The 14,728-nt window shown below is 40.3% G+C and overlaps 1 protein-coding gene across 1 annotated transcript; it reads right to left on the bottom strand.

The window, feature by feature from the left end:
- Positions 1-108: 108 nt before the first annotated feature.
- LOC137277367 (proline-rich protein PRCC-like) lies at positions 109-14,199 on the bottom strand. Its single transcript, XM_067809067.1, has 7 exons — positions 13,882-14,199; positions 13,261-13,418; positions 4,202-4,255; positions 2,064-2,726; positions 1,410-1,493; positions 807-1,004; positions 109-386 (listed from the first exon to the last, which is right to left on the bottom strand). The coding sequence occupies exons 1-7, from the start codon at positions 14,102-14,104 to the stop codon at positions 300-302; spliced, it is 1,467 nt and encodes a 488-aa protein (XP_067665168.1). The 5' UTR covers positions 14,105-14,199; the 3' UTR covers positions 109-299.
- Between the last annotated feature and the right edge of the window lie 529 nt (positions 14,200-14,728).

Raw genomic sequence — 14,728 nt, forward strand, 5'->3', positions numbered from 1 at the left:
ATAGCTAGAATCAGGGTAAAGCCCCACTCAAGCATGCGTATGGTAGAATACTACCACCAGTGGTTGATCAAACTTTACTATGCCTTTCAATATTAAATAACAACAATATTACATCCATATCATTTCATTTTATTTATTTACAATTAGATAATCTAACATTTCCATGAGCAGGATCTGTACCTTCAGTGGTATCCTAATATACCAGGTGTTTTGTGCTGAGTGTAATTCACATGAGGAATTATTTACAGGTATCTACGGCACCATGCTGTGGTGATGCATAGCAATACGCAAGTTTTCTCTCAGAAACCATATTTGGCCTGTGTCTGTCGCTTGGTCATCCGGCTCTGGGCCCAGGAGTTCTTCAGCTCCAGCTCTCTTTCTTTGGCCTGAAAAGGGATGACATGTCTAAGTCATTTTCGTTGGTAATTTCTATCTGATGTCAAAATAAGGATATACCTGACCAGGGATATTTACAACATACAAGAGTGATATCAACATGTACTAAATACCAGAAAGTAAAGGGATATGAACATGTACAACATGCATGACCAGGGACGTTGGGCCATTTACATACCTCGGATAAGGAGATCAACATATATGACTTTGACACATCATGCATGCCTTGGGATAACGACATATACAGTATACATATCCAAGTATACTGACATATCCTACAACATATCTGGAGGCCAGGAACATCAAAATTAATTTTATCACACACCTGGAAGGTCAGCGACAGCAGCATATTGACACATCCATCATACAAGATATGTGGAAAGCCAATGATATGAACATTGATTACACACCTGGAAGGCCAGGTAGGTGATCTGCTTCTTGCGGCGTTGTTGCTGGGTGGGGTTGTTGTCCTTGTGGTGCGACTGATAAGAAGACTCTTCTGTCAGATTCTTGGCAACATCAACAGAGCTCACAAAGTCATCCATGTTGGCATCAATGATGTTGATCTCCTCCTTCCCACGATGCTTCTTGCCTTGGAGTCGTAGGAACTGCAACACCACATGAACACTTGCAATCCATAATCACTCTCAATCATTGGATAAATTGACTATATCACATGCAGATGGTGACTTATGTCACTTTGACTATGAGTCTACAATATGCAAAGAGGGAAAGTCTGAACTCACTACCTCTTATCTGAATGAACCGTTGACCATTGCTTGTGGAAACATGGAAACTAAAGACATAATGCACCCTTGTGGAATAAATATTATTTTGGGCCATGTAGGCAGTTGACTAAGGGTATGAGCACCCAGCAGTGTGAAAGGCTCTTTTAACTGAATGATTACTGATATGAAACACAGAGTTGTTGCAGCCAATTGTATGTTAAGTCCTGGCTATTAATCATGACAGAAAGAAAATCCCCAACACATGCCCACTCGGAGACAACTGACCTGCTCATCTTGCATGTATTTGCTTAATTCCTCCTGAAGTGGCACTGCGTTGTCATCTTCTGATGGCTGGGAGGGTTCCAAGTACTGAAGCAGACAAGCACAGGTTATCTCCCCTATCAGACAGTTATAAAGGCCAACACAGAAGGGAAATGTACCATATGCAGAGTATGATTGTTACATTCTACCACTCACATGTGCATATGTAGAGTATGATTATTACATTCAACCACTCACCTGTGCATATGCAGATTATGATTATTACATTCAACCACTCACCTGTGTGTATGCAGGGTATGATTGCTACATTCAACCACTCACCTGTGCATATGCAGAGTATGATTGCTACATTCAACCACTCACCTGTGCATATGCAGAGTATGATTGTTACATTCAACCACTCACCTGTGCATATGCAGAGTATGATTGTTACATTCTACCACTCAGTTGCGTGTATGCAGGGTATGATTGCTACATTCAACCACTCACCTGTGCAAATGCAGAGTATGATTATTACATTCAACCACTCACCTGTGCATATGCAGAGTATGATTGTTACATTCTACCACTCAGTTGCGTGTATGCAGGATATGGCTATTACAGTCAACTACTCACCTATATGTAAGCAGGATATGATTGTTACATTCAACTACTCACCTCTGGGTACGCAGGATACAACTGCTGCTCCTGGGGTGCTGATGTGGCAGTATGCATGTACTGATAACGAGCCTCCATGGAAGCAGCAGAGAGGAGATTCTGTTGTGGCATAGTTGGTCTGAAGGACAAGGGAGCATCCTGATCTACAGGCTGACCCAGAGTATGTGATGAACCACTTGCACTATCTGTCTCTGTCTGGGGGATGTGACTCACCACTGCTGGTAACACTGATTCATCAACTGCCTGCACAGTTACTGTTCTTGAGGAACTCTCCTGTTTTGGAGATATTTTCACAACACTGTCACTCAAAACTGGTTTTGGACTTGAAACAGGTTCCTCAATGTCTGGATTTGCTATCACTTGTGAAGAATTCTGTTTAACAGTTTCAGACTCTAATGAAAAGAAGTTTGATCTCACAGTTGTTTCATCATCACTATCTGAATCATAGCCAGTTAAACCACTGAAGGCAGTATATCGCTTAGAGAAACCAGATTCATCACCCTCCCCATCTTCAGTCTTCTTTTGCTTGGGTTTTGTAGGCGGAGGTTTTGGTGCTGGCTTCTGTGGCCTCTTGGTAAGGGCATGTGGGATGAGAATTCGGTTTGCTTCTTTCTTGGCAACATGAATTGGTGCAGGCAATAAGGCAAACAGACCAGTTTTTCCCTGGCAAAGAGAAAATGAAAATTACATTTCTTAGTTTACAAACATGAAGCCTAAAGACTTTCATGTCGCCGATTGTATTCAACCTGTAACTTTGAAAGTTTTGACAAGGTAAGCATGATAAGCAGATACAAAGTAGAACAGAGTCTGCATTTGCACAAGGCTCCATACCTAAGCTCATACACTCACCAATGTATTACCAATCACTTCCAGTGTAGCAACATGCTTACTTCAACCCTAACCCAGGTTGTCTCCAGCAAACATAATGAGGACCAAAATTCCTCTGTGGTCTAATCATGCTAATGATATTACCATGTGCTCCTACTCTGAGAAAACATCAAAAGGCAGTCAGCATACCTGCTACCTTGATAAGGACGTTAACAGAATTCCTTATTTATCAACATTACTCCTGGTTTTGGACAACATATGACCTCTGAGATTTGACTTGAAACAGTCCAATGGTGGCGGTGTGTGGTTCTGTGTATACAGTTCAGGTCTCAAATCAGTTTGAAGAAACAATAGGGCACAGAGAGTTCTTGGATGGGTGATCGCACTGACTATGTGACAGCTTGACTCCTGAGAGTTTTGATGACTACAATCAGACCCCACAATGCAGCACATGTGATACATTTGGTCTCACCATCGATAAGTAAGTTTGTTCAAAACTGGCTCTCTTCATCCAGCAGAAAATGGGTACCCGGTAAAATAAGTCATGAAACTGTTAACCTTCTATTACCTCACATGCAGCTTGATTTATCTGAGGTAATAATGATCAGATGCACTAGGTGTATGGAATTTAGCACTACAGAAGTATACATCATCATCGTAGTCACTGTTGTCATCATCATCATCATCATCATCATCATCATCATCATCATCATCATGATGCTTCTGGATACCGAAGGAAGAATGCAATAAGCACTTTCTGCATAAAGACAGTTATGGAAGATGGTATGGTCTAGCAGCAGTCTAAAACCCAAATCCTTTAGCACACACTTGAAGACATTCTGATCACGATTCCCTTCAAACACTATACAGCCTTTTTCTGTCTGCATCATGACAATACTACAGCCTCCTGTGCCTCAGTTGTCACTGGAGTTGTTTAATACACACTAACATGTTTCAGCGTAACAACATATTTGTGACTTTCTCTTGACAATATGAAAGCGTCAATACATCTACCATGTCTATCATCGTTTAGATAATTGATAGCAAGTCATTTTCTTCTCATCCTCGTTATCTCCAAGGTATATGTTCTGATCATTCTCCACTATACCCTGGATGCACCTACATAATTTTATTACCTCCCTTTGCTGGTTCCACATTCTCACAGTAGCCAATCAGCTAAGCCACCGTATAGTGGAGACTTATTGAAACGTTTACCCTGGAGATATCAAGGATGTCTTCTGGTAAAAGTGTGTGGATATTTCTCTACACGATCTGGTAATATGGGCACCAACACAAGATATCTTTCTCACCTTTGTGTCTGAGGTTTTTGCCTTCTTTAGAACTGGTTCCTCTTCATCTGAATTCTGGAGAAATGAAACAACGTAGTGATGGAATAGGATCATTGTACAAGCAAGGGACATAACTCTGAACTGTTTATCAGGAAGCCTGTCACGATAACTACACACACTGCCTTGCAGTATACCACATGATATACTGTTGGGAATCACACAAATGATGATTGGTTCATTACAGCCAAACAATCATAAAAAATAATGGGTTAGTCTCTTTTATCTAATTCTCTTGGTTATGTTTGTTAATGCACAAAAAGTTCAGAAAAAATGCAGTTTTTTTTATTTTCTTGGCAAACTGCACCAAATATATATACAACTTTCACATCTTAAAGGATAACTAGCATGTTAGTATTGTTACAAAACATAAAATTCCTGGAATCTTCAAGATAAAATTCATGACCAGCAATGAGCTTGCAGTACTTATGAAATGAAACAGACTAAAATGCAATTTTCTGAATAAAATTGATATTTCATACTTATCCTGACTTATGCATATTATGCTTATCACCCTCCCCTGATGACATTTGATGTGTATCACCCTCCCCTGATGACATTTGATGTGTATCACCCTCTCCTGATGACATTTGATGTGTGTCACCCTACCTTGATGACATTTGATGTGTATCACCCTATCTTGACATGACATTTGATGACACGACTTACCATATGAGTCATGTCCTGATCACATTTGATGTGTATCATTGTTCCCTGATGACATTTGATGTGTATCACCCTACCCTGATGACATTTGATGTGTATCATCTTACCTTGATGTGACATTTGATGACACGACTTACCAAATGAGTCATGTCCTGATGACATTTCATGTGTATCACCCTCCCCGGATGACATTTGATGTGTATCACCCTACCCTGTTGAAATTTGAGGCGTGAGATGTGACATTTGATGACACAACTTACCAAATGAGTCATGCCCTGATGACATTTGATGTGTATCACCCTTCCTGTGATGTGACATTTGATGACACAACTTACCAAATGAGTCATACCATGATGACGTTTGATGTGTATCATCGTACCCTGATGACATTTGATGTGTATCATTATACCCTAATGGCATTTGGTGGTGCTCATAACGTTAATCACTAGGTTATCTGGTCTGAAATCAATTATTTCCTAGTCTCAGTCATGCCACGTCTGCCCAAGTCTCGATTTGTTTTGGGGGCTTCTGTTTGAATGAACAACACCCACATATTTGTTGACTGGGCCCTGGACAGTTTCTGATCAGTTACAATACATTTCTGAATCATTTGGAATGTGAAAGTTTAATCATATCATACATCATTCTGTCATACCAACCAGTATTCATTGTCATACGTTTCGGCTCAGTCTGTGATAAGTGAGGACAGAACACGCGTGAAGTACTACACATCTGGCAATAAGGGACATCTCAAGACACTTCACACTGTTCCCCATGACGTCGGGGACCCAGTTCAGTGTGAATTATTCAGCAATATAAACCTTCAGTGTGCTTCTCACTATATGTTAGGTCATCTCTTGTTTTCCCTGAATAAGCGCATTTGAGGTTTTGTTTTGGAGGGACAGGTTTTAATTTTCGTTAATAAGACCGCTTCCCAGATTTTACGCTTTGTTAGTAAGACCGCTTCCCAGGGTTTACTTTTCCTAACTTTATATGAACATCAACATTCAAATGATGTTACATGAGTGTTTGGAATCAATTGAAAAATATCATTCAAGATTAAAGTCACAATACAAAGGGTTTCTAAAGTTGGATTGGAACCGCATTTCTCTCATCCGTAGGCAGACACTCTATCGCACGACCACCAGGCCAACAAAGCTGGAGGGGTTAAATTATCTACTTATATTTACTGTTATTAAATTGATTTTACGCATGCTTCAGTTATTGTTATGTGGCTTCATTAAATGATCATCTACATTGTCATCACCCATCATTGATGGTATATATAAATGAGAAAACACTTGCAACATATGTCATATTTGGGATTTCACTTTCTCAGTAAAGTACAAATTCTAGTACTTTTTTCGGTTGAGTCCCATCCGGGATTCGAACCCGCACCCTCAGAGTCAGGCACCTAATCGCCAGCACACAAAGTCAGCCGCCTAGCCCGCTCAGCCACCGCGACTTCCACGGTTTTTGTAGACAAATCCCCCTCCGCTTTTACATTGTCTACCAAAACCTCAGATGCGTGTTTTCTCTTATACTGAATTACAGTTCAGGACATGATTGATAATGTTTCCTTATCCTGACTCATGCTTATTATGCTTATCATGCTTATCTCCTCCCTCTATGCGAAGATAGTAGGAACACTTGAAATCCCTTGAAGTTCCCTTCTGACGGAAGTGGACATACACTCACCCACTGGAAGCCTCTCTTTCCCGCCAATATGGTCACATGACCAGCCAGGCTTGCCACTCTCTCTGAATCCCATAAGCTCAACACGAGAATTACTGGGAATTCAGTGTGCCTGAGGGCGCCTGAGTCAGGATAAGTATAAAATTTCAGTTTTATTAAAGGAAAGAACTCAATTTTTTGGTACTCTTTTTATCACTGCATATGAAAGACTTTTGGTTTGTCATAAACGAAACACCATTTTTTTAAAAAAAAAACCTTGTGGTTAATTAATACCAAGCGCTTTAAAGCTGCTAAAAAGCCGTCTGCTTCTCTCTCGCCCGCAAACGAAACCGCAGACAGGTTACGTAACCCTGTCGCCAGAGCCCTACAGTGACGTCATAGAAGGAACGGTTTCCAGTTAAATATATAGAAAGTGTGTAGGAAGCTCATCATTTTGCTGATTTCTCGACGTCACCAATGACATGCTGAATTGTTGTGTTGCCGTCAATTGTTCCTTGGGGTCAGGTGATGGTGTCACTATGCACAGATTAACCACCAGACTCCGTAGTTTGTGCTTAAATTGGTTGTTAGTGTGTGCGAAGTGAGCTTTGTGGAAGCCTGTGGTGTATACTAAATTGGATGGTTCGCCCCCTACCACGCTTCCAGGATAGAAAATGGAGTTTAAGTTTCATCGAGTTTACAAAATTAAGACTGCTTACTACACATTGCTGACCAAAAGAATTTTGCATGGATATAACGCTTTCTTCCACGGAAACGAGGTTGTGGTCGAAGTGACAACATTTATCGTAAGTAATCTTATATTGACCCCTTATATTGACCAATTCCAAGAGTGAAATTGTTATGTAATAAGCAATGTCATGTAAAATCCTAATGTCTATCAAGAAAATACATATTTTACTACCAGTAGAAAGTAATTTTGATTTTGTAAAAAGCATTCATCCTCAGACAGGGCGCCGCCATTTTTGAAAATCCTGAAGTCACGGGCTAAAGTCCGTTAGAATTATTGAGATTATGATTTGTTCTCATCAAGTTAGAAAATCAAAACTACTTTTTACTAATAGTTAAATGTGCATTTGAATCATGGCCAAAAGGATTTTGCATGACACAACTTTTAACATAAGGACTTCTTCCAAGGAAGCAAGGTGGGGGTCGAAGTGACATTTATAATGCAAGCAATGTTATATTGACCTCCACCTCACTTCCAAGAGTGAAATTGTTATGTTATAAGTAATGTCATGCAAAATCCTATTGTCCATCAATAAAATGCATATTTTACTACCAGTAGAAAGTAATTGTCCTTTTGTAAGTCGGTGAAAACAAACTTAAATAGCATTCATCCCAAGACAGGGCGCCACCATGTTTGAAAATCGAGAAGTCAAATCCATTTGAATTAATGAGATTATGTATGGTTTGTTCTCATCACGTTAGAAAATCAAAACTACATAAATATGTATTTGAATCATTACCAAAAGCAGTTTGCATGACACAACCTGTAACATAACCTAAGCGAGGTCGGAGTCGAAGTGAAAATACTGCGCGATAAATTTCTTCACTTGCTAAATTTACTTGGTTTGTAACGTTCACTCACCAGTATGTACACACTTGTCAATATACGTCTTTATACTTTGTCTCATAATCCTAATTACTTTATATAATCATACTTGTATGTATTTTGAAACTTAATAAAAAGAAGCAATCTGCGAATGTATAACAGGAATGTAATATGTAGACATTTCATAGTTTTCCTATATGAATCATAATTCGCACGCACGCCCTAGTGTATGTCGTCTGCATCATTACACTTAACTACGAAAACAATGATTCTGTTGAAAGCTACGACAACTTATTAAAAACAAAAATGCAAATAATAAAATTAAAGTTATAGGAGCAATGCCAGGTTATTATCTTCTTCGAGGAATGTATCCATCAATATCCACAAAAACGAGTGATATATTATTCATCTGCAGATATCCCAAGTGATGTGTCTTTTAACAGTCTAATATAAGAAAACGTGATGTATCGTTTCAGGTTTTTCACATTGCTGTATAGTTTCATTGGTTACACAAGATAGCACATCTGGCAACTAATTGCATAATGTGCGTCACTCTTTTTAAAAAGTTATTTAGTTAGCCAATAATGAGCAATCAATAAATGTATTGGCGGTTAATCCTTTGAAAGAAGGGTGTTGTTTTACATAGACACAGACACGACAGAGTGTATTCAGTATAGATTAGTAAATGTACATACATAAACACTACCTTTTGACAAATCCCCCATTTAAATCCCCATAAAACTAATGAATCAATCAGCATGTTATCGGTTCATCCTTTGATCTATCCAGACAAAAGAAATACCAAATGGGGGCCTTTGTCGGGTAATCTAAGTGGCGTTACCACTAATTATACCTGTTATAAATTCATTAACTGAGCATCAAGTGACTGATGACAAATAACGTGTAGGTTTATACCACCTAACACGGATTACAACCTAGCAACACCAAGTGATTTTGACAGAATCGTCTATGAAAACAAGGGTTGTAACTCGAAAACTAGGCAAAGCAGGAGACAAAACTAAATGATAGTAGATTGTGAGAACATATAGCTTTCATTTTTCTCAACAGGTTTCGCAATTAAATAGAAGTAGTTTAACCCCTGAAATGTAGATGAATACTGCACAGACCCTCATTTCTATACCCACTATTACGTCAAGGAGATGCGCCACTCTGATTGGTTGAAATTTCGTTTGTGGCTGAGAATTGTGCACTGTTGACAAAAAGGTCGATTTAAGGTAATTAAAGATCGAAATGAGCGGTTTTAATGATGGGGTTTCATTTATAACGATGTCAGCAAGTGATTTTGCATTTGTACCCTATTAGAGTATATGTGACCTTTAAGAAAATTACATATTTTTCCTTATCCTGACTCATGCTTATTCAGGCCCGTCTAAGTAATGGAAGGAATTATGGCAAATTTGAAGGAATTGCATCTCAAATGCAAACAAATGCAGCCCACTCGCGAAACAATTGCAGCGGTATTGGTAGTTTAGCGGTAATAACATAAACATGCCCCGATTGGAAACAACGTCGGTAATACTTGGAACGCGTTTTTGTTGATTTGTTGGTCGCGTCCTGAAATTCACAAATCAAAACATGGCGTCACTGGAAGGAGCACCCGTCTCAGTGAGTTTTGCTTTTAGTTTCTACTGTTCTGATTTTTATGATTATCCATCTTTGACCACCCATGTTGAAAGAGTTCAGGTATGAGGTGTTGTCGGAGCTATAGAATTTTTTTTAAGGAAAGGATCGTCACTGCAAAAGAGCGTCGTAAATCATGCCCCCGGAGGTTGCTTACGTCTGAACACTGGAAGCATCCGGGGGATGACTTATGATGCTCTTTCCCCTAAGAAAGCAGGTTCCTCTTCCACATTACAGGTGGTTGAATGAGAGTGTGGAGGCATAAAAACACTGCTTACATGCCCAGGAATATCCACCCTACTGTTCCTTATGGTGGAGGATCGGTTATGGTCTCTGTTGTCTTTCACGTAACTGTAAACTGAAAATGGTCACTTCCAAGGAAATCTTAATGGTCAGCAGTACATCCGGGATTTTGTCTATCCAGTTGTCGTGCCTCACTTTGACAACCACCTGTTGTCTGCACGCCCGATATTTATGGACGACAATGTCAGGTTGCATCGTTCACGTGCTGTGACCACACATCTCCAGAATGAGGCTATCATGACATTACCTTGGCCAGCAATGAGCCCCGATTTGAATCCTTTGGAGCACATCTGGGACTTTCTTGGACCCTATGTGAGGTTGAGAGAACCCTCTCTCCAGAATCTTGCACAGCTGGAAGCTGCTTTGCATGAAGAATGGCAGCAATTGCCACTTGATCTTATCAGAAGGTTTACCAGCAGCATGAGGAGGAGGATTCAAGCTGTCATCCAAGCACATGGGGGATACACCAACACTGATGCCAGACCCATCAGATGTTACCATGTGACATTCCTTGTGCACAATTTCTTGTAATAGTCAGCCATTGACAATGCTACGAACATACTTGTTCAGTGACTATTTTCATAAAAATCAATAGTGACCAAATCACATTGATTACGCAATTAAAACAACACCAATTGGAATCATTCTCTTCTTTTTTATTTGCCAATAGATTGTATGTTTCACAATGGCTAAGGTTCCATTATCTTTAGAAGAGTGAGAGAGTTACAGCAAGTTTTGTTTCTCATCATCCAGAAAATAGGGGGGTGCTTGATTAAGTTCCAGGTGTATATAATGGCAGTAGTTTGGTCCTGTTCTTCCAATATTCATCTGTGTGATGGGGATCACATTCAATTGAACTTCTCTTCTCTTGAAGCATTCGTTGACTGGAACATGATGATATGTAGATCAGCTAACATCCTGCTACAGTCTAATGCAACTGCATGTCAAAATTTCCAGTCAAGACCAGTCGCGACCCTTCTTCATGTACAAGTGTCTTCACTACGAGTACAGGGTCCCAATCACTCATGCTAGCCTGTTCAAGACGTGTGCATGGAATCACAAACATTATACTCTGCAGAGTGTCTTGGTTTCAACAAGTCATGTGATAAAAGGGTGAGTGAAACTCAGCACCTATGTGGAACCATTAGTTGTTGTGCCACAAGTGGCCCAAATTGGTGAATGCCAGTGATGTCCTCCATGGCAATGTCCCGTTGGTAGTGGTTGGCAAACACTGTATTTGAATTCCAAAAGCAGCCCCCATTATAGTTGTTAGCAAGCAGTTTCCATGTAGAACCAAGGCTGTCACTTCATGTGGACTGGAAGCTTGCGGAGGTTCAAGTCCTGCTGCTTTGTAGGCCCTCAGTATACTGGCTCTCATCCATACTGAGATAGTGTTGCAGGGTACTTCCATAGGTGTCTCAGTAGATAATGGGATGAACAGGCACTTGAAACATTGTCTCCTTGCCTTAGTATTTATGAGACATATATTCAATGCTCTGACTGGGCGTAATGATAAATCCTGTGTATCATGTTGCTCGAGGACTGTAGATAATGCCAGGATGTGGTACTGCCTGTCCAGCTGTTCAGGTAGTTGATTTTTGGCAATGATATCCCATCTCAGTCCTAAATGTACAATCTCACGATGGTTGGAGATAAATTATGTTCGACTGAAGTCCAGAGCATGTATTTCTGACATCCGTGCTGATGTTGCTAGCGCAAGTAGGAACAAAGTGTCAGTAATTCAAGCAATGTCAGGTCTAGTGGCTCGTAGACATCACTTGTGAGATGTTGTAGTACGACATTCAGATCTCAAGCTGGAGCCTAAACCTGCGTTGTTGGTCTTCCAGTTTGAATTATTGTAGTAAGGTGAATAATTCAGGTACTTCAGTCAGCTTGATCCCGGTTTTCATGGTGATGACTGACCTCAGTGCCACCAAGTGTAGAACCTTTCAGTCCTCCCGTATATGGCTGATGACGTAAGCAGTCTGCTACTTGTGGACGTGTTGCCTTCATTGCAGTGAAGCCTTTCTTACTGGCGTATGTTTCAAACCGCATCCATTTATTGTTGTATAAGGGACGGGTAGATCTATGTAGAGCTAGGGTGGCTGCCTTCACCGCTCTAGTAGAATATCCTCGACGTTTTATGCAGGCCTTGATATGATCCACACATGAAGTTGGAAAGATGTTGGATTGCTGTGTGCTTGTTTGGTGTGCGGATGGACGAATAGGTTCTTCAACTCTGGTAGCTGCATTGTTGGTTGTCCTAGTTCCTTGATGAGTACTGGGAACCAACCTCTCACTGGCCAGTCAGACGTGACCAGTATCAGTTAAATCAACATTGTCTGTTTTATCTTCCCGATGACTTTTGGCAGAAGTACTGGATGGGGCGGAACGCGTAGGCATTCAGTCCTTCCCATGAGATGCTGAGAGCGTCTGTTGCTCATGCTAATGGATCCGGCACTGGAGATACGAATGTTAGTATCTGCTTGTTGAACAGTATGAATGTCACCTGTTAACAACATACTAGACACAGAATTGACCGATTTAGACATGACTAACAAGAGTCTATGTTGTTTGTCCTTAGCATGCCTTTGAACAGTATATAAATATAATGCAAATTCTGAATCAGATAAATTCGTGTCATCAGCAGGCCGTTTCAGCTGGTTCCCATGGTAGCATCTGGAGTTGCTCATTTGTGACGTCATTCTGACTTTATGTCAAAATATGGATAAGGAAAAATCTAAATTTTTGAAAAATGATCTTAATGCAAACGAGTGTTCCATAATTGTTTGCATTCCATTGTGAGAAAACATATTCTATTGCTTGGTTGTTTCATCTTTGTGACCAATCTTTGATTATACTTCATTTAATAGGACCACCACTAACACACTGTAGATGATAAGTGTCTGTAAAGCCTGGATTATGAGTTTCTAGAAATCATTTTGAGGGCATGCGTTGGATTGACTGAATACAGAGAAACACATCCAGTCGGGACATGAACACTAGTTATGTTGTTTAGACTTTCAGACTATTTCATGTCTGGGTATATTATAAGGAACATAAAAAACATAAACAACAAAAAATAAATTTGCACATGGGATAAGTAGCCATGCTAACTGTGTACCTGTCAGTAAGGTACAGTGTACACTGTACATGCTGTGCTTACATGATCAAGTTTAGGGATGCTGATTTTGACAGGCATCTTGGCTTTCTTGCCTGGAGGTTTGGGAGCATCAGCTATCTGGGTACTTTTTGGTTTGACCTCTTCCTCAAGCTCATCTTCTTGTACTTCACCCTGTCCCCCAGTCTTTGGTGCAGGCAAACCTGTCAAAGTACATCAGTCAGTTTATTGTAACTGCTTGTTAACTCCAGGGACACAGAACAATGTATAGGGGGGTACTCACATATTGTTTGTCCATTCTGTAAACATAATTTCAAATAATCTGTTTCATAAATTGATTAACCATGTAATAACTTGTACATGCACCCGACTGTTTACCTATATATACAGGTTGTAAGAGAGATCTGTTAAGCTATTCAGTACCACAACTTCTCCACGGCCATGCGCATTGGCCACGTTAGACCATCTAACGTTTAACTATCTATCTTCAATGAGAATATTAGATACTAATATCATCTTAAATGACAAGAGACAGACATCGTCCATCCTTACAATGACTTAGTGGGCAAGTTTCCACTAATGTTTTGGTTCTAGGTCGGTAACCGAAACTACAGAGGCCTATGAACAATAACTGCTCATGTCTGTAACATCAATGCAACGAGTTACCTTTCAGCAAGCTTGTAACCTGGTCGTCCGACTCGACTACCCCAGATGTTGCTACAGTCTGTACTTGGCTTGATGCATCAGCTGGGAGGTAGTCATCTTCGTCGCTGATATTGTCATTGGGTGGTGAGGCAGACTTGTCATTCTTCACGTAGCTGTTTTGGATATCATCTTCTGCATCGCTCCCACCACTTTCATCACTGGAATTGTATGCAACAAGCGACATTATTGTGATTTGTTTGTCGCGAAATTGTGTTACACCACTTTTCAAGGGGATACAACTCTAATGGCAGCATTTCATTTTCTTCCTCACAAAAGAAGAGTTTGACAGTGTGCGTAAGTAGTCAAAGCTGCAGTAAAATATCAATTAGATGCTCGTGAGCAGAACTTTAAAACGAAAAGGAAAGCCAGACGCAACGTGTTTTCTGCTACTTTGCTAAATCGCGGAATGGTGCTGACTAGGAATCACGGATTCAACCAAACTACACACCTAACTTTATACAGGTAATGTGAACAGAGAGAGAATGTCACCAAGACGCGTACACGCACTGTGGTTGCCACATCTATGTCATTTAATATAAATGGCAATACTTTATATGTATGTATGTGTGTGTGCGTGCGTGCGTGCGTGCGTGCGTGCGTGCGTTCCATACAGAGAGTCTAATGGACACTATAAGCGCCACTCTTTATAATCCGGCCTCTAGATGGCTGAGATACTGCTTTACTTCACTTGTACATGAGGACTTGTTAGAAGTGTTGTCTCAATATCTCATCAGCCGGCAGTGGATGTGCATGAAGCGCATTAAGGTAGCACGAGTTTAGCCAGACCTTTACTCATGCATCTAAGCTC

This window comes from Haliotis asinina, chromosome 3 (genome assembly GCF_037392515.1).
Source record: "Haliotis asinina isolate JCU_RB_2024 chromosome 3, JCU_Hal_asi_v2, whole genome shotgun sequence".
NCBI classification, from domain to species: Eukaryota; Metazoa; Mollusca; class Gastropoda; order Lepetellida; family Haliotidae; genus Haliotis; species Haliotis asinina.

Coding starts and splice junctions, on each gene's coding strand:
- LOC137277367 (XM_067809067.1), bottom strand. CDS start 14,104: ATGTCGCTTGTTGCATACAATTCCAGTGATGAAAGTGGTGGGAGCGAT. Junction 1,494..2,063: donor TGTATCCTGCGTACCCAGAG/GTGAGTAGTTGA, acceptor TGTCTGCTTCAG/TACTTGGAACCCTCCCAGCC. Junction 387..806: donor TCACCTACCTGGCCTTCCAG/GTGTGTAATCAA, acceptor ATCCCTTTTCAG/GCCAAAGAAAGAGAGCTGGA.